The sequence below is a fragment of the Tursiops truncatus genome, chromosome 20 (assembly GCF_011762595.2).
Source record: "Tursiops truncatus isolate mTurTru1 chromosome 20, mTurTru1.mat.Y, whole genome shotgun sequence".
NCBI classification, from domain to species: domain Eukaryota; kingdom Metazoa; phylum Chordata; class Mammalia; order Artiodactyla; family Delphinidae; genus Tursiops; species Tursiops truncatus.
The window spans coordinates 17,549,685-17,569,612 of record NC_047053.1 but is presented as its reverse complement, the minus strand read 5'-3'; the positions used below and the strand labels follow the sequence as shown (position 1 = coordinate 17,569,612).

The window sequence follows — 19,928 nt, the reverse complement described above, 5'->3', positions numbered from 1 at the left end:
GCTGAGGCGGGCGCGATGTGGAAGTGTCAGGACTCCGAGGAACCTAGAGGAGAGCGCGGAGGAAGGGACCGGCACCGAGGCGCCTGGCTGGGGAGCTGCGGGTGGGGAAGTCGGAGTCAGGGACGCTCGGGGTCCACAGGGTCGGAGTGCTGTGGAGCAGGAACGTGGGAGGACCCTGGGGACGTCCGGGGCGGGTGGGGAAGGGGCACTGGACCATCAGGGCAGAACTGGGTCCGGGGTCTGGGATCCCTGGTGTGTAGGATGTTTGGATCCGAGCGTGTGGGAAGTGGCTGGGTCCGGAAGGAAGACGTCAAGGACCGTGGTCCGGGTGGGTAGGGTGTCTGGCAGGGGAGGTGAGTAGAATGGTCAGGGCACCCGGGGCCGGGATCTAGTGTCGAGGTCCAGAGTGGGGAGAACAGGCGGCCCGGCCGGGTTCGGGTGGGAGCGGTACTGGCCGAGGAGAGGGCTGCCGGGGGCCCGGGTCCGAAGGTGATATAAGGGCCACGCGCGGATCCAGCGGGAGTCCTGGACCGGCACGGGCCTGAAGGGAGAGGAGGGGGCCGGCGGGCCGGGGGCCGGTCCCACGTTCCGGATTGCACGCGCCGCCGCGCCCTTACCTGCCGCCCCGCAGTCGGCGCAGTGCGCGTTGCCAGTGCCTGCCGCCCGCAGCAGCTCCAGCAGCCGCTTCTTGTTGCGCTCGCGGTCGCCCATGGCCGGCCCCGTGGGCTCAGCAGGGCTCAGTCCGGCCGCCCCCCGGCCTGCGGCCGCCCATGGTCAGCGCCTTCGCCCGCAGGTGGAGCGGGACGCAAACCCGGCGCCTCTAGCCCGCCCGCGCCGCCTGTCCCGCCCCCCAGGACTTTAAGCCCCGCCCCTCCTGGACTTTCTGTCCCGCCCCCGGCGCGTCCTGTTTGCGGGCTGCGTTCCTCTCTAAGGCGCACGCCCGCCCGGCAGGGACCCAGAGCAGGGCTTGGAGTCGGTCACCCTGGACCGAGGTCAAATCCTGGACCGCCACTGGCTAGCGTTGCGACTGTAGACAACCTGGTCAACCTCTCTGGGCCTCAGTTTACACCTCTGTAAAAGAGGAATAAGGGCATATGTCCTTGGCAGATTAAAAAGGATCTAACTTCTGTTAAAGCGTTCTCCTGAGGTATTATAGATCCTACATCTACTCAGAGACTTTGAGACATTCATATGCCACCTCCTCAGGAAGCCCTCCTTGATCCCTAGCCTGGAGTAATCTCTCCAGCTTCTGGTCTTGCTAGAATACCAACCGTTATTGGATCCATTTCGCCCTTTGGCCCTGAGCATTTTCTACCGATCTTGCATTACAGTTATTTATATATTTATGTTAATCCCTCCTCCCTCCCAACACACACACATGCGCACACTAGATACTCGGATGTCAGAAGATTTACTTCTGTATCCCACACAGGTCCTAGAAAAAGCACCTGCACATTTTTAGAAGTCTAATAAATAGTCGCATGACTGTGTCCCCCAGGAAGTGTGGCTTCACCAATAGGGACACTGCTGGGCATTTCTATCTGTGAAGTTCCATCACCATGAGGTGTGGGCAGGGCTTAGGTGGTCTTGAATCTGGGCATTTCGTGAATTCCCCTCCCCCATCTCTGTCCCTCTTTGACACCATCCTCAGTGATCCACAGACTCCTGGTAAGGCACACACTGTGCACACTTGCCATCCCCTCTGTAGGCAAATATCTGTCATATGCATAAGGCTTAATGCACACCATCTTAGGTTTCCATTCTGGTGGGTTGCACCTGATCTGCCAGCATCCCCAATTCAACACACATGCATATACACATGCGAACACATAGGGCAGCATGGTATAATGGAATGAATTCAGGAATCCAGACTTTGAATCTTGGCTTCACCACTGACCAGCTGTGTGGCCTTGGGCAAGTTCCTTCACTTCTCTGAGGCTTGGACACCTCATCTGTAAAACGAGGGTCGAGAGATCACCTAATAGGGTCATTGAGATGAGCCAGTACGTGGCACACAAAGCCCTCAAAACACAGTGGCTCCCTTGCTTCCCCTGCCCCTCTGGTCAGCTCATGGGATCATCCGTTGGAATGCTCTGTGTCATTTCCCATCTTCCCCAGGGTGGAGGAGGTCAAGCCTCCAGGCCCTGGGGGAAGGGGACATTACCAAGAGTAAGCATCCAGGAGGGTCTTGACTGTGGGGGTGAGGACTAGCCTAGGAACCTCTCCAGAGGGACCAGGGAGAGAGCCCAGAGAGGGGTCAGAGGGCATGGGGTTGTTTACCAAACAGGCCGAAAGATGATTCATTTCCGCTGCTTTAGATGAAAAAAGGGACAGAAATAAATCTCCCAGGAGAAATCTGGGAAAGGCAACCTAAGGTATGAAGGCAAGGCGAGGGGGGAAGTGGGGAACGAAGAGGGGACAGGCAAAGGACATCATTTCTCCGCTGCCAGGGCAGAACAGTGATGTTGGGGAGCTTCTTGGGTGCCTTTGTCCCGCTGAGCTGCTCTCTTTACACCTTGAGATTCAGCGTCCCCTCCCTGGAGGTCCCAAAAAAGCCAACCCAAGGGAAAATATATCATCTCCTTCACGGTGAGAAGCAAGAGATTGAGAGGTTCCTTCAGTTTCTTCTCTTCCCGTCCTTATTTCTGGAAGTTTCTATTTAATAGAATTTCAAGGGACTTCCCTGGTGGTCCGGTGGTTAAAACTCTGCACTTCCACTGCGGGGGGCGCGGGTTCGATCCCTGGTTGGAGAACTATGATCCAACATGCCGCGGTGTGGCCAAAAAAATAACTAAAACTAAAGACAAAACAAACAAAACAAACAAACAAACAAAAAACACCAGAACCTCAAGCCTCAAGGTTTACCAAAAACAAACAAAAGAAACAAAAACAAACAAAAAGCGGTACTGTTAAACTTTGTTGGTGATGGGTTTCTTTTTTTTTTTTAATTTATTACTTTATTTTTGGCTGCGTTGGGTCTTCGTTGCTGCACGCAGGCTTTCTCCAGTTGCCGCGAGCGGGGGCACCTCTTCGTTGCGGTGCGCGGGCTTCTCATTGCGGTGGCTTCTCTTGTTGCGGAGCATGGGCTGTAGGCGCGCGGGCTTCAGTAGTTGCGGCACACGGGCTCAGTAGTTGTGGCTCGTGGGCTCTAGAGCTCAGGCTCAGTAGTTGTGGCGCACGGGCTTAGTTGCTCCGCGGCATGTGGGAACTTCCCGGACCAGGGCTCGAACCCGTGACTCCTGCATTGGCAGGGGGATTCTTAACCACTGAGTTACCAGGGAAGTCCCCATGGTGATGGGTTTCTTTCTTTCCTTCTTTCTTTCTTTGGGGAGAGGGGAGAGGGAGAGGGATAATGCTAATTAACAAATATTGAGTGTTTTTACAGAGACTTTCACACCATTTGATCACACTTGAGTTCCATGACAGCCCTCTGAGAGCAGCCTGTTATCCTTATGGAGGATGAGAGGTTAAGGTACCCTAATCATAGCCAAGCAAAGGTGGGAACAGGGGCTTACATCCAGGTCTTCTATTGTGGTGTCTGGCAAACCCCACAGGACAAGGCTGCTCTCCCTTTAGTCCTCTTCCCATAACTGGATTTTTTTTCACTTGTAAAAATATTGTGGCAAAATCTCTATAACATAAAATTGGCCATTTAGGGACTTCCCTGGGAGCTCAGTGGTTAAGAATCCACCTGCCAATACAGGGGTCATGGGTTCAAGCCCTGGTCCGGGAAGATCCCACATGCTGCAGAGCAGCTAAGCCCGTGCGCCACAACTACTGAGCCTGCGCTCTAGAGCCCTTGAGCCACAACTACTGAAGCTCGCGTGCCTAGAGCCCGTGCTCCGCAACAAGAGAAGCCACTGCAATGAGAAGCCCGCGCACAGCAACGAAGACCCTACGCAGCCAATAAATAAATACATTTTTTAAATAAATAAAATTGGCCATTCTAACCATTTTAAAGTGTACAATTCAGTGGCATTCATTACATTCACAATGCTGTGCAACCATCACCACTATTTATTTCCAAACCTTTTTCATTGCCACAAAGAGAGACTCTGTAGCCCCCTCGTGGGGACTGGACATGATCAAAGTCTAGCTCAGCTCTGTATTCGGGAACCAGGAGCTGCTTCTAAGGGAAGAACTCTGTGCCAAAGGATGTCTTGACCCAGCGGACACCGAGTACTGGGATCGGGCAGGGGCAGCCTCCCTCGAGGGCTCAGTCCGTACGGCAGCTGCTGGGTGAGGGGGCAGTCGGGCCCTGGGACAGAGTGTCCTCTGTAAATAAAGCTCCCAGGATCCCTCAGAGCACAAACATCAGCCCTGCTCCCGGGGTCACTGTCTCTGTCGAGCTGAGCCCAGCCACAGCAGGACTAGAAGAAAACCTTCAACCACATTCCCAGCTCTGGACTGGGCTCAAGATCCCCACAGATTAGACCACAACCCCTTGGAAATTTTAAATAATTATGTTTATTAGTTACAGAATTTTAAAAACTATAATTATAGGAAATTTGGAAAATACAATAAAGAAGAAAGAAAACGCCACCCACTGTTATGGCTACCATTTATTCAGGGATTGCTGTATGTCAGGCCCCTTATGGGCATTATTCCATTTGCTCTTCAATAAAACCCTGAGGTGTAGATTATTTTTATGCCCATTTTATAGATGAGGCAACTGAGGCCCCGAGAGAGAATCTAAGTGAATTTGTCCACAGTTACACAACTGAGATGATACATACTGGATGATACAGAGTACTGGAGCTGGGATTCAAATCCAAGTTCATCTTGAGCCCTTTTCAACAAAATATTATGTTGAAATGTACAAAGTTGACTTACAAAAGTAGTAGTGTCATGCAGTTCAACCTAATGGTGTTTTTTTAATGGTCCTACCACTAATATTGATTAATATTTCATAAATTTCCTTCTGGTCTTTTATACATCTTTTGATCATTGGGACCATATTTTTCATACAATTTTATATCCTTTTAAAAATTTCTTTACATTATATCTCTTATCATATTACTATAGATGCTTCATGACATCTTTTTTTTAACATCTTTATTGGAGTATAATTGCTTTACAATGTTGTGCTAGTTTCTGCTATGTAGCAAAGTGAATCAGCTATATGTATACCTATATCCTCATATCCCCTCCCTCTTGCATCTCCCTCCCACCCTCCCTATCCCACCCCTCTGGGTGGTCACAAGCACCGAGCTGATCTCCCTGTGCTACATAGCTGCTTCCCACTAGCTATCTATTTTACATTTGGTAGTGTATATATGTCAATGCTACTCTCTCACTTCATCCCAGCTTACCCTTCCCCTTCCCCATGTCCTCAAGTCCATTCTCTATGCATGACATCATTTTAATAGCTATGTAGTCGTCCATAGGGTATATGTATTTCTTTGTTGTTGGATACATAGATGGTGACTGATTTTTCGCTGTTATACATAACACCGTAGTGAGTAACTTTGTGCCCAAAGCCTTTTCCCTCTTTAACGCTGTATTTTCCCTCTTTAACACTGTATTTTCAAGCACCACAATCTACTGTAGTTGGTCTCCCTCACTCATCTAAGCTTCGTGAAGACAGGGCCAGGTCAGTGTGCCCTCCATTTTATCCCCGGCAACTGTCTGCAGCAACACAGGGATTTGATAAATATTTGTGAAATAAATGAAGAAATGAGTGGGGGTAAAAAATAATAAACAATAAAGTGAGAGGATTTGAGGTCACAAAAGTGTTTTCCTTTCTTTTAAAATTTTTTTCTAAATTTTTATTGGAGTATAGCTGATTTACAGTTATGTTAGTTTCAGTTGTACAGCAAAGTGAATCAGTTATATGTATACATATATCCACTCATTTTTTAGATTCTTTTCTCATATAGGCCATTACAGAGTATTGAGTTCCCTGTGCTATACAGTAGGTTCTTATTAGTTATCTATTTTATATATGTAGTGTGTACGTCAATCCCAATCTCCAGTTTATCCCCCCCCCCCATCCCCTGGTAACCATAAGTCTGTCTTCTACATCTGTGACTCTACTTCTGTTTTGTAAATAAGTTCATTTAGGGCTTCCCTGGTGGCACAGTGGTTGAGAGTCCGCCTGCCGATGCAGGGGACACGGGTTCGTGCCCTGGTCTAGGAAAATCCCACATGCCGCGGAGCGGCTGGGCCCGTGAGCCATGGCCGCTGCGCCTGCGCATCCGGAGCCTGTGCTCCGCAACGGGAGAGGACACAACAGTGAGAGGCCCGCGTACCGCAAAAAAAAAAGAAAAAAAAAAAGTTCATTTATATGATTTTTTTAGATTCTACATACAAGCGATATCATATGATATTTGTCTTTCAGTGTCTATGTCTTACTTCACTCAGTATGACAATCTCTAAGCCCATCCATGTTCCTGCAAATGGCATTATTTTGTTCTTTTTTACGTCTGAGTAATATTCCACTGTATATATGTACCACATCTTCTTTATCCATTCCTCTGCTGATGGACATTTAGGTTGCTCTTTTTTTTTTTTAAAGGATGTTTGCAGATGTAATTATTATTTTATTTATTTATTTTTGCTGTGTTGGGTCTTCGTTTCTGTGTGAGGGCTTTCTCTAGTTGTGGCAAGCAGGGGCCACTCTTCATCGCAGTGCACGGGCCTCTCACTATCGTGGCCTCTCTTGTTGCGGAGCACAGGCTCCAGATGCGCAGGCTCAGTAGTTGTGGCTCACGGGCCTAGTTGCTCCGCGGCATGTGGGATCCTCCCAGACTAGGGCTTGAACCCGTGTCCCCTGCATTACCAGGCAGATTCTCAACCACTGCGCCACCAGGGAAGCCCTAGGTTGCTCTTTTTAACAAAATTTTTAAAAATTGAAGTACAGTTGGTTTACAATATCGTGTTAGTTTCAGGTATACAGCACAGCAATTCATTTATACATATATGTAAGTAAATATATATATGTTCTTTTTCAGATTCTTTTCCCTTATAGGTTATTACAAAATATTGAATATAGTTCCTGTGCTATGCAGTAGGTCCTTGTTGGAGGTGTTTTCCTTTCTGAAGGAAAGAAATAACGGGCAGGCATGTGTAACAGGGGAAGCTCAAATAGTCATGCAGAAGAATCTGATGGAATTCACCTATTTGTCTATTTATTTATTTAAAAGTTTTATTATTTTTTAATTTATTTTTGGCCCCTTTGGGTCTTTGTTGCTGCATGTGGGCTTTCTCTAGTTGGGTCAAGTGGGGGCTACTCTTCATTGAGGTGAGCAGGCTTCTCAGTGCGGTGGCTTCTCTTGTTGCAGAGCACAGGCTCTAGGTGTGCAGGCTTCAGTAGTTACGGCATGTGGGCTCAGTAGTTGTGACTCACGGGCTCTAGAGTACAGGCTCAGTAGTTGTGGCGCACGGGCTTAGTTGCTCCGTGGCATGTGGGATCTTCCCAGACCAGGGATCAAACCCGTGTCTCCTGCATTGGCGGGCAGGTTCTTAACCACTGCGCCACCAAGGAAGTCCCCCACTGGTGTCTTTTAGTGAGTAGATGTTCTTAACTTAAATGAGATCCAATTTATACATTTTTTTCCTTTACGGTTAATGCTTTTCATTTCTTATTTTAGAAATATTTGCCTATGTTAAGATCATGAAGTTATGGAGCATGAATTTTTAATATTTTTCCTAAAGAAAATTAACCTTTGGAATATATTATATGTGATCATTCATTAATTTTTTTAACAGTCACTTAATGAATCCCCATGTGTGCCAGGCAATGTGCTGGGTATTATAAGGGATATAATTATGGCTCGTATCCCTCTTGCACTCTAGACGGATCTAAAGCGGCTCGGAGAGGTGATGTCACTTGCCCCAGTTCACACCGCTGCTTTGCTGGGTTAAAACACGGGACTGACTGATGCCAGGGTCTGAGCATACCATGAGCTCCTCTGTCTCCAGGACTGTTGAGCCACCAGGAATGGATTTTCGATATATTCTAGTTGGTAGTTTCCAGGTCACCTTGGGAAAATGTAGAGTCAAATAAGGAGACAAAAACACACGGTCAAAAGCCGAAAACCCCCCAAAAAGCTTATGGTTCATGTTTGTACTATGAGGGAGATATGAGTCACATGCTTGAGAGAAGGGAGAGGATGCTTTTGGCTCAGGATAATGGAAGGCTTCTCAGTGTACCCTTGTTGGCCCTGAAAAGGTGAGCAGAATTCAGATCATTTTAGGGAGAGAGCATCCTAGGGAAAGGGACCAGCAGGCACAAAGGCGCAGAGGAGAGGTGCCCAGAACACCTCCTGAGTGGGTATCTTAATCAGGAAGTGATCAGCTCCAAGTCACAGAATACTGATCGAAAGTGCCTTAAACAAGGTCAGTTATTCCCTCACTGAACCATAAGTCTGCAGGTAGGTGGTTTCCAGGGTTTGTCCCGCAGCTAAACAATGTTATCAAGCCCTGTTCTTCTAGCCCTCGTCAGCATTGCCTGTCCACGGAGAGATGGCTGCTCCTCTGATTTCATCCTCCCACCACCAGAGCTCCAAGAAGAAAAGAGAGGTGGCCGCTTCCCCTCCCACACCCCCTCCCACTCTTTATCAGGGTATAAAATCTTTCCCACTTAGGTCCCAAACAGAACCTCACCTACCTTTTTTTTTCTTTTCTTTTTCTTTTTTGGCAGTGCTCGGCTTGCAGGATCTTAGTTTCCCGACCAGGGATCGAACCTGTTCCCCCTGCAGTGGAAGCGTCGAGTCCTAACCACCAGACCGCCAGGGAATTCCCACACACCCACTCTTTTTTTTTTTTTCGGTACGCGGGCCTCTCACTGCTGTGGCCTCTCCCATTGCGGAGCACAGGCTCCGGACACACAGGCTCAGCGGCCATGGCTCACGGGCCCAGCCGCTCCGCGGCATGTGGGCTCTTCCCGGACCGGGGCACGAACCCATGTCCCCTGCATTGGCAGGCGGACTCTCAACCACTGCGCCACCAGGGAAGCCCCTCTTTCTTTTTTTAAATTGACGTATAGTTGATTTACCATGCTGTGTTAGTTTCAGGCATACAACAAAGTGATTCAGTTAAATATATATATATATATATATATATATATATATATATATATATATATATGTTCTTTGTCAGATTCTTTTCCATTATAGGTTATTACAAAATACTTAGTATAGTTCCATTATACTAGTATATACTAGTATACTAATACTTAGTATAGGTCCTTGTTGGTACAAGTATTTTTAAATAAAGCTTTTGTTTCACACGTACATCAGCAATGTGTCCTGGGTCACGTTCAAAAAAGTTTTGAAAACACAGGAACTAGATAACGGGCTAGACACAGGCATGGGAAGGGCCAGGGCTATCTGTATCTGGGCAACAAAAACAGGGAAGTGAGGGGCTAGTTTCTGGGGAAGATGATGACTTTCATTTTGAACCCACTGATTCTGATTTACAGTAAGTCATGCATAGTGGTGGCCTCTTACTACTTCCAGGCTCTTGTCAAAGTAATTCTGAATGAATGCTCTGAGGAATGAGGGAGTTTCCCCTCAAGGTCATTAATAATCAGCTCCAAAGGAGAGATGAAAGTTTAATAGGGGAAGTAACATTTACTGAACACTTATTCTATGCCAGGCTCTCTGCATCCAGTCTCTAACGAGAAATCCTCTCAGCAGGATTTCCTGGCGGTGTGAGGCAGGTACCGTTACCTCCATTTCACAAATGAGGAAGCTGAGGTTCACAGGGGATGAGAAACTAAGTTGTGCAGACAGCAAGTCATTTGTTGTATCTTGCCAGTGAACCACAGCCTCTCAGAAAGCATCAATCACCAGTGTTCCGTATGGCCTCGTGTATTGGTTTTCTAGGGCTGCTGTAACAAATCGCCATAAACTGGGTGGCTGAAAACAACAGAAATGTATTCTTTCACAGTTCTGGAGCCCAGAAGCCTGAAATCAAGATGCAAGCAGGGTTGGTTCCTTCTGCAGGCAAATCTGCACCATGCCTGCCTCCCAGCTTGTGGTATGTGTGACTTGCTGATGACCCTTGGCCTTGGTTTGTAGATGCATCATTCTAAGCTCCGCCCCCATTTTCACCTGCATTCACAGGGTCCTCTTCTTATAAGGACACCAGTCATATCAGATTAGCTGCCCCCCACCCCCTGGAGTGTGACGGCATTTTAATCTTAACTGATTGTTTGCAATGACCCTCTTTCCAAATAAGGCCACAATCTTTTCCGAGGGATACATTTCAACTCATTAACACCTCATTAAGTGGAATAAGCCTTGGAGTTAAAAGGAAATTATTTCCCATTGATTTGGAGAATTTTGCACAAAAAGTTGGCTTTATTTTGTGTTGGATTCCTAAGTTCCGCAGAAATTGGCAAGAATCCTAGAATTCTCATGAGTACTTATAACTGGCCACATCTCCACCACCTCCTGGACAGCTACACAGACACTGCTGCCTCATAAAAACGCAAACACACCATCTTTCCCTCCCAAAGCCACCGCCCTCCTGACTTCCCTGTTTTTCACAAAATTAGCTAAAGTCGTCCCATCTTTCCTGAAAGAACCCAGAGTTAGCAACAGAGACATCAATGGTTTAATGGATAAGGGATCTTACACATATGAAGCAAAAGGGTTCTGGAGCAGCCCCACATGGTGGAGGGCAGGACATGGTAGCAGTCTTCATTGGGTGCGGGGGGTGGGGGGGAGAGGTTACCAGTTATAGAGGGAAATGACGTCAGGTGGGTACATTGGTTACCAGGGAAACCAGCAGAGGAGCACAGCCCCTCACTGCTCCTTTGATAAACTATCCCAGTGGAGATGTTTTGGGCTATAGATTAGAAAAATCACTAGCAGGGGCCGGGGGCAAGTACAAAGGCATTTACTGATTAGGCTCCATGATTAGGAGCGAAGGTCAGCCACCTGAGTAGGGTGTAGGAGAAGCAGGGACTGTTCCAGCAGGGTATGTACAGAGAGCAAGAGAACAGCCATCCTGAGTGGCCTGATCACACAGCCTCCCAGGTTCAATTCCTTATGGTTGCCTGTCCCTTGAGAAGATACACTAGCTTCCAAATACACTTTGCTACTAGGCTCTTTACCTCCAATCCAGCCTCACACTTCGACATATGCCCAAATTTTTAGAAACACACCTCAAATCTGACTCTACAAAAGCCCCGGTGGTTTCGAGTTACCTCGTGGAACTATTCAGCTGATCCATTCTGCATTCGAGGGCCAGCCAAATTTGGAGCCAGCCTCGGCTCCCTCCATCTCTTCCAAATAGGATACTTCCGAGGCCCAGTGTCAAAGCCACCTCTTCCTACCTCTCCCTTCCTTGAAGGCTGCCTTCACACAGTTCCCCCCTTGAGCTCTTGAAACACCACCTCGCACCTGTCCCAGTTACTCCATTTTGCCTGGTGATTTGGTTATGTATGTTCCTGCCCACGCTCCCCCACCAGACTCTAGGCGGGGCCCCAATAGGAGCTCATCAATCTGTATGCCTAGATAATAAACCCAGAGAGTCTCTCCAAAGGAGGGATCTTGCCAACTACAGGCTAAAACCCGCCCAGGCGTTCTCTTCCCAGACATTCTGCTCACCGGCAGTCACGGGCCGGAGAGGGCGAGGCCGTTTCCCGGATGCAGTGGAAGGAGCCTGCGGCGCACCCGGGGGCTCCGGATCCCGGCACAGTCCCGGCCGGCGTCTGCCCAGAGGCGCAGCGGAGCGGCTGCCAACAGCCCAGCGGGAAACAACCTCGGGCCGGCCGGCACGCTGCTTCCGCTGGAACCTTTCTACTGAAAGGCCGGGCGGTTTTGGGCGAAGCACGCAGGAACCGGAAGTTAGTGGAGGAAGACGGGCGCGCGACCCTACTGCCTTAACGTGGAAGATGAACGTCCCTAGTCTCCTCTTGGCGGGAGGTAGGGTGCCTGCAATACTCGGTGAATCTCCCGTCTGACATTAGCCCCTGGTCCTGGAGTATTTCCCCCTTGGGTCCCGTGTCCAGGTCTCCTTCTTGGAGTCCCCGCTGAGTTGACGGGGCGGTTCTGGTCGCCGAGCCTAGGAGCGATTGTGCTTTCTTCCCTGGGTTAGGGGTCCACGAGCGACTCCTCGGACTGCGCCGAGGGCGGAGGGTTCAGAGTCCAACGGCTGCTTGCTTGCTTCTGGATGCGTTATTGTTCTGTGGCCGCAATGTCAAAGTTTCCATTGGTTTTACAAAGTTGCTCTTTATATGGTTTTTCTTCTTTGTAGAAATATAGTCATGGTAGAAATCTTGAAAAGTGTACAAAAGAAAATAAAAACCGCCCTTAAACCTACCACTCAGCTAAAACATTTATTATAAACGTATAAAATTTGGTTTTTCTCTTTATTTTTGGCTGCGCCATGTGGCTTGCGGGATCTTAGTTCCCCCACCAGGGATTGAACCCTGGCCCTGGCAGTGAAAGCACCAAGTCCTAAACCACTGGACCGCCAGAGAATTCCCTAAAATTTAGTTTTATTTGGTTCCACTGGATGAGAAAGAAACTATTGAAGATAAATATTGTTAAAAAGATCTATTAATTGGAAAAAGATTTCTCTAAGGTTAAAAATTTCAAAAACGTTAAGCAGTTGAAATCATTTTTTAAATACATGCTTCTTGGACATAAAATAAGATTTCTAGGTAGTAAAACCTAGGCGTTATCCATAGAAATCAGAAGATATCTCTTATGGATATGATCCACTAGTTCTTTCTTTCTATTTGGCTGCATTGGGTCTTCGTTGCTGCGCACGGGCTTTCTCTAGTTGTGGTGAGTGGGGGGCACTCTTTGTTGTGGTGGGCGGGCTTCTCATTGTGGTGGCTTCTCTCGTTGTGGAGCACGGGCTCTAGGCACGCGGTTTTCAGTAGTTGTGGCTCGCGGGCTGTAGAGCGCAGGCTCAGTAGCTGTGGCGCACGGGCTTAGTTGCTCCGCGGCATGTGGGATCTTCCCGGACCAGGGCTCGAACCCATGACCCCTGCATTGGCAGGCGGATTCTTAACCACTGCGCCACCAGGGAAGCCCCACTAGTTGTTAAATTATAGGAAAGTCAATGTCACTTTGCAAAGGCTCTGGTTAGGCCACAACTAACGCTAAAAGGAACTAAGACGTCTCAACTTACATTTTGCTAAAATTTCCTTTCAGGGAGGTGGAGATGTTTTCCAGTTCCATTAGGGTTCTCCTTATTCCAGGGCCTACATAATTCCTGCTGTCGGAAAAAATCCACTGCACCAAAGAAAATTATTCCCCATGTTGATTTTTCTGATGAAAACGCAAAGGAGTCTGGAAAGGCACTTGACAAGCTCTTCTCTTCAGAACAGCAGGCTTCCATCTTGCATGTGTTGAATACAGCGTCTAATAAAGAACTTGAAGCTTTCACATTGCTTCGTGGAAAAAAGTCCCTCAGTATTGTAGAGCACAGAGAAAAGTTTGGGCCATTTCAGAATTTGGGGAGTTTAATGAATGTGCCCTTGTTCCAGTATAAAACCACCATTCAAGTTTGTAACTCCATTCTTAATCCAGAGACTGGAGGGAAAAAAAGGAAGTTACAGGAAAATCGGCTCTTGAGAAAGCTCATCAAACCAGAAATAGGAAGAGAGAGACTTAAGGTATACTCTTTTTTTCTTAATGCGTCTTATACTGCCTAAATATTTGAGAACCAAAGCACTATTCTGGGCACCAAGACGGGGTTCTTCAGGCAGATTATAGTTTAGTTGGTGGGCCCAGAGATACACATATAAATAGATAATCTATTATATGGTTATTCTCAAAGAATGAGATGTACTAAATTGGTAATTTAGAGGAGAGAACTGTGGGTTGGGGAATCTTTACTAGAAGAACTCAGCCTGGATCATGGAAAGCTAACTAGGCTAGCAGGAAGAGGAAGGCATTCTAGGAAGAAAGGACAGTGGATGTAGAGAAGTAGGTCTGGGCAAGACTTACTTAGGAGGAATGTTGAGAAGATATATGGCTGTTTTCCTAGGCTCCTCCTTCATCTCACATATTAATTCTACTCCTATTACTTCTGATCTGTTTCTTGTGCTTCACTGTGACCTAGATTCTTAGTACTTTGTCATGCAACAGGTACCTAACACAAATCCCCACCTCTAGTCTAGACGCCTCCCGTCCATCTTCCACACAGCTGTCCATGTTCTTTCTGAAATGTGTATCTCGTGTTACACCTGAATGTTGTATGCTTTGGTGGCTCCCTGTAGCTCTCAGGATAAAGGAAGTTACTTTTTGCAGAAATTTGCCTACCCCTCTGCCCTTTTCCCACTTGCACTCTTTCTTCCACTGCCTGAGTGAGAGGTGTCAGCCTGTATTTGCAGACATCTGGGTGAAATAACTCCCTGTTTACCATTTTACTCATTCTCCTAGTCCTCCAATAAGTCTTCCTGACCATTCCTCCTCTCTACAGTGTAACTTGTATGGTGGCATTTCTTATAATATATGGTTATGTCCCTTGTTTCCCAGTATCTAGCACATTCCCCAGCAACATCTGAATATTTGAATGCCTACTTTGAGCTAGTTGCTGAGAACAAGTAAAAGTTCTGTTTAACAAGTAAAAGACTGCTACTGGTTACCTTTTAATAATAATTACTCTTTAACAATTCTTAGTTCATAAACTGTAAATATATTTCTATTAATAAACTAATTCGGATTTCTGAGTTTGTATCTTAAAGTTTACATCTGTTAAAATGTTTACACTTGTAATTAAACCAGCCTTTTTTGTTCTAGGCAATTAATAGTATTGTATCCATTGTTTCCGGTACTCGAAGAATTGCCTGGGCTCACCTTGATCGTAAACTGGCAGTGCTGGACTGGCAGCAAACTGAATACTGCCGATTGATGAAAGGAACATACCTATCGTCGGTCTATTTAGAAGAGGTAAGGCAGTTACACCTCCAAATCCCTACCTGCTAGAGCTCCTTGTGTAGTCTTTTAGTCCTAAAAGGAATGAAATAAGATAGTAAGGATGGATTTTCTTTGGGTACTTATTATTCACCCATTCCTGTGTTTTCCATCACTTATGATTTTTTAAAAATTGAATCATTTATTTTAAGAAATGCCTTATGAATCAAAGGCAGATCCTGAGAAAATCAGTGGTAAAGTCTAAATGTTAAGAAACTTCATTACCATATTTATAAAGCTTATTCTTTTTTCTTATTTTTATTTTTATAAAGCTTATTCTTCAAACACTATTACTTATTGTCTCATTTAGTCTTCAAAACCTGGTGAGATGGGCAGTAAGTAATGATCATCCTGATTATATCTATGAAAACTGGTTCGATCAAGTATATGATGTGATTAGTCAGTTGCAGAGGTGATTTATTCTAGGCTAGTTATTCCAACCCTATACTCTACCCTAGAATTTTTTAAAAGCTAAATAATACAATTGTGTCTAATCTTAAAGCCAATATAGTTTTTAGGAATTATGAAGCCCATTGTACAGATGAAGAAACTAGTAATTAGGAGGATTAACTGACTTGTTTTAGCTCAGCTTGTTCCTACTAGAAAGAACTTGGCTGTCCTGACCCCTTCATAAAATGCTTTTTCAATTACTTCAAAATTGTCAATAGCAATATTATGTAAGTTATATATTTAAAAAGTAGAAGTGGGACAGAGAGGGGGCCCAAACAATAAAACTTAATGAATTATTTCTGTTCACTTATTTTATCTTCCCTCCTTCCCCCCACCCCCAAAAAAAAAGATTTCTTCAGTTATTTCAAAGATGCCTAAAGCCGACTTCTATGTCCTGGAGAAAACAGGACCTTCATTTCAGAACTCATCTCTGTTTCCTATACTATTACATTTTCATATCATGGAAGCCATGCTGTATGCCTTGCTGAATACAACTTTTACCCAGGATGGCCATCATCAGGTGCTGAGCATGAATCGAAATGCAGTGGGGAAGCACTTTGAACTGATGATTGGTGACACACGGACTAGTGGAAAAGAGGTAGTGAAGCAGCTCCTCTCAGAGTCTGTACTGAAAGAAGAGCCTCGGGTATTCTTCCCACTAGATAAGATAGTCCACTACAGACAGATGTTTTCATCTACTGAACAATACAGGGTAGAAGAGTTATATGATTCATTATTACAAGCTATTGCCTTTTATGAATTGGCAGTTTTTAATACTGAATCTTAAAATTCTGAGGTTAGTATGTTACATGTTCTTAATGTCATATTAATTTATATTTATTACGTCTGAAGTTTTAAAACCAACTGTTTCGAACATCCGTGTTAATGGAGAAGAAAACATAAGTTTGAGTGTATTTAGATGTTTCAAGTCAGACTTTTGGCTACTGAGTGGTTTACGCAATAATAAACCAAGGCTAAATCAATAAATATGAGATTCTGTGCCTTTTGGGTTTAAGCGTTAAAAAATAAGATGTTCCCTGAACATCCAAAACAAGAAACAAAGTTATCTTCCTTGAAAGGCAAATGCCATCTCTACTAAAGGATTTGCATTATTTTCATACTGTTAAAATAGGGAATAATGATTTTTCTGGATGGTGCTCATCATGGGAATAAAGCTAAATATAACTGATAACACAGCTTGTAGAATCCTCTTCTTACTCTGAAAGTACAATGTGGTTTGATGCACTGCCTCCAGAAGGGAGTTTTCATCAGCTCAATCTATTAAGCCCAAAACAAATAAGCTTTGTTTAATAGGCTTTTTTTTTTTTTTTTTTGGCTGCACCGTGCAGCATGCAGGATCTTAGTTCCCCAACCAGGGATTGAACCTGTACCCCCTACAGTGGAAGCGTGGAGTCTTAACCACTGGAATGCCAGGGAAGCCCAACAGGCTCATTTTTAAACTTTGAAATTTTTTTTTTTTGGTCTGCATTGAGTATTCGTTACTGTGCGCAGGCCTTTCTCTAGTTGCAGCGAACAGGGGCTACTCTTCGTTGTGGTGCGTGGGCTTCTCATTGCAGTGGCTTCTCTTGTTGCGGAGCACGGGCTCTAGGTTTGCGGCCTTCAGTAGTTGTGGCACACGGGCTCAGTAGTTGTGGCTCGTGGGCTCTAGAGAGCAGGTTCTGTAGCTGTGGCGTACGGGCTTAGCTGCTCCGTGGCATGTGGGATCTTCCCGGACCAGGGCTCGAACCCGTGTCCCCTGCATTGGCAGGAGGATTCTTAACCACTGCGCCACCAGGGAAGCCCTAAACTTTGAAATATTTTACTTAACAGACCATCTTTTGAGAAAAGTAGCACTTTTTCCCCCACACCTCTCCATTTCCATTAGATTTGCCTTAGTTCAGGCCCTCATTATATCTCACCTATACCGAACCCAAGTCTCTCTGATGTCAAAGCATTAAGTCTTTTCTTTCCTTTAATCTAAAAGTGAAGTATACTTGTTGGGAAAAAAAAAATTCAAATAATCAGAAATCTATAAAATACATGGAAGTCCTCCCTTCCAGCACCTCCAACTCCCTAGGCAGTCTGATGTACACTCTAGACTGTGGCCGTGCACATGTAAATCTCTACATATGTGACTGTATACGTGAGCATCTCCACCTTGTAACTGTTGTAGATACCTCCAAGTACACATCTGAAATCATTCTCTTTCCTCCAGACCACGTCATTTGCCATTGTTTTATACTTTAGTAAACAGTTTCACCAACCATTCAATTGTTCATGCCAGATGTGTGGCATTCTACTTCTCAACATTTCTAGAAATAGCTGTAGTGAAATGTGTCCAAATTAGACATTTATAGGATAAGATGCTAAGTACTGAAGAGTCATCAAAATTTGGTTACTTTTATCACAAAAGTAAATCTTAAGTCTTACAGGAACCTTTAAGAATTGAGAAAATATTTCCCAAAATTATGCTTAACCTTAAAAAAAAAGATATTAAATGTGTCCCTATTAGGGAGGAAAATACCCCCATTATTTCTTGGTTCTTGATCATTTAAATACAATTCTATGGAGTTATTTTACTTTGGTTCCTCAATTGATGAGGATTATCCGAATTTTCTAATAATTAAAGACCAAATTAACTGGTAAATGCTCTACAGGTAGTGGACTTCTGCATTCAGTAGAAAATAATAAATCCATATACTTAAAAAAATGCCTTAGATGTTATTCTCTTTTGTACAGGGACAAAACCTATAAGATATAGACTATATCCAAGCCTATACAATATCCATATTTACCCAGATGATTACATCTGGAACTCTCTAAACATTGCAGTCTTTCAGCTTTAGCCTTTAATTAAATCAGTGTACTATCAATACAAGAAAAGGTAGGTTGAACAAATAAGAGGTAAAAACATTTTGTACACAGGTATACATCTATTTTTCAACTGTACAAAATTAGGATCCTTATCTTTTGAAGTGAAAATTAATTCACCAGATAATGTAACTGAATATTAAGCTAATATATAATATAAACACTTGAAATAGGAAACTATTTTCAGATACATCTGATTGCAAAAATGATTTTAAGTGAAATGTGGTATTTTAAAATCTTGTAATTAAAAATATATACTTTCTCCAAAAATATAACCTTAAGTCGAAATGGCTATCATGTAGAAATCCTAGGGTAGAATCCTTTGTTACAGTTTCAGTGAATAGCAGTTTGTCCAAAATATTTATATTATCATTAATATCTTTATGAAATAAAACACCAATGATATAAAAATACAAGAAAAATGTACAAATGATTTGAATTGTCAAAATATACAAGATATCACATTTGTATGGTTGCTAAGAAAGATTTACGAAAACTACAATTCATAATCTTGATTTCACCTTGTCAGCGTTCAGTGATTCACATGGTAAAAATATACTGGATGAGTACGCTAAAAATAATTTTATCAGGAAGATCTTCCTTTTTGAAATTTCTTTCCTAGGAAGTTTGCTTATGTATTATACATGCTATTTTGTATTTTGGATTGTATAAACTTATTTTATTTATTTATTTATTTATTTTGGCTGTGTTGGGTCTTCATTTCTGTGCGAGGGCTTTCTCTAGTTGCGGCGAGCAGGGGCCACTCTTCATCGCGGTGCGTGGGCCTCTCACTGTCGCGGCCTCTCTTGTTGCGGAGCACAGGCTCCAGACACGCAGGCTCAGTAGCTGTGGCTCACGGGCCCAGCTGCTCCGCGGCATGTGGGATCTTCCCAGACCAGGGCTTGAACCTGTGTACCCTGCACTGGGAGGCAGACTCTCAACCACTGTGCCACCAGGGAAGCCCTGTGTAAACTTATTTTTAAAAAACATTATCACCTAGGTGATTCACATTCACAGTGTGGATTAAGGGTCACCAGAAGGGGAAAAATTATGGATTAGTTTAGCACTGAAGCACCTTTAGAAATATTCAGTGAACTCTACCTTCTAGAAACAGCTCACACACACACAAAAATACTCCAACAACGCTAAATCAGATAATACAAAAAAATTCAAAAAACCCCACCACTACCACAATTATAAATACAATTTGTAATTTTCACTTTAAATATTTACACACTAATAAGAAATATACAAATAGTATGTTTTAAATGTACATTAAGAGAAATAAACTCTTCCATGAAAATCACTATAAAAATGCCTCTTGGGCTTCCCTGGTGGCGCAGTGGTTGAGAGTCCGCCTGCCGATTCAGGGGACACAGGTTCATGCCCTGGTCCGGGAAGATCCCACATGCTGCGGAGCGGCTGGGCCCATGAGCCATGGCCGCTGAGCCTGCGTGTCCGGAGCCTGTGCTCCGCAACGGGAGAGGCCACAACAGTGAGAGGCCCGCGTACTGCAAAAAAAAAAAAAATGTCTCTTAAGGACCATGTAAGAATCTGTACAAGGCACTGTAAATGTAGGATATTAAGGGAAGCCAGCTGCCAAAGTGTTCATAGTCTCTTTTGAAATGTTAAGATGAATTCCTTCAAGATAGTGCAGGAATCTGTCAAAATTACAAGGAAAAACATACTTTAATATTAATAGTTCCATCAGATGAGAATATT

At 44.7% G+C, this 19,928-nt stretch overlaps 3 protein-coding genes across 15 annotated transcripts in view; 1 reads left to right on the top strand and 2 right to left on the bottom strand.

The window, feature by feature from the left end:
* The window catches only part of ADAP2 (ArfGAP with dual PH domains 2), a 33,671-nt gene extending 32,834 nt beyond the window's left edge, over positions 1-837 (bottom strand). For 3 of the 9 annotated variants that reach the window (XR_002174779.3, XR_002174781.3, XM_019927084.3), the window contains exon 1: positions 618-834. Coding sequence is in view for 3 of the 9 variants with exons in the window: in XM_019927084.3 (XP_019782643.1) it covers positions 618-711 (94 nt within the window). In the remaining 6 variants the exon portion in view is untranslated. Of the gene's footprint in view, positions 1-617 lie in introns of all 9 variants that reach the window. The other 6 variants (XR_012328506.1, XR_012328507.1, XM_019927085.3 and 3 more) reach the window with 4 other exon arrangements.
* A 7,065-nt stretch (positions 838-7,902) lies between these two features.
* Positions 7,903-19,928, bottom strand: part of ATAD5 (ATPase family AAA domain containing 5) — a 48,214-nt gene continuing 36,188 nt past the window's right edge. For 2 of the 4 annotated variants that reach the window (XM_073797759.1, XM_019927080.3), the window contains one exon: positions 18,571-19,867. In XM_073797759.1, coding sequence (XP_073653860.1) covers positions 19,789-19,867 — 79 coding nt within the window. In that variant the 3' untranslated portion in view covers positions 18,571-19,788. Of the gene's footprint in view, positions 9,864-11,561; positions 19,868-19,928 lie in introns of those variants that run through there. The other 2 variants (XR_012328628.1, XR_012328629.1) reach the window with 2 other exon arrangements.
* TEFM (transcription elongation factor, mitochondrial) lies at positions 11,396-19,001 on the top strand. 2 transcript variants are annotated; one of them, XM_004324553.4, is made up of 4 exons: positions 11,396-11,879; positions 13,119-13,582; positions 14,712-14,861; positions 15,685-19,001. In XM_004324553.4, exons 1-4 carry the CDS (start codon positions 11,396-11,398, stop codon positions 16,120-16,122), a joined length of 1,536 nt encoding a protein of 511 aa, XP_004324601.2. In that variant the 3' UTR covers positions 16,123-19,001. The 2 variants fall into 2 exon arrangements, with proteins under 2 accessions (XP_004324601.2, XP_019782642.2); XM_019927083.3 differs by having other exon boundaries at positions 11,396-11,900; positions 15,685-18,904.

What these genes read in the sequence shown, in the direction of transcription:
- TEFM (XM_019927083.3), top strand. Translation starts at nt 11,396, where the DNA reads ATGTTCCTGCCCACGCTCCCCCACCAGACTCTAGGCGGGGCCCCAATA. An exon ending in TAGGGTGCCTGCAATACTCG is followed by an intron (nt 11,901 to 13,118) that starts GTGAATCTCCCG and finishes ATTTCCTTTCAG; the next exon opens with GGAGGTGGAGATGTTTTCCA. An exon ending in TAGGAAGAGAGAGACTTAAG is followed by an intron (nt 13,583 to 14,711) that starts GTATACTCTTTT and finishes TTTTTGTTCTAG; the next exon opens with GCAATTAATAGTATTGTATC.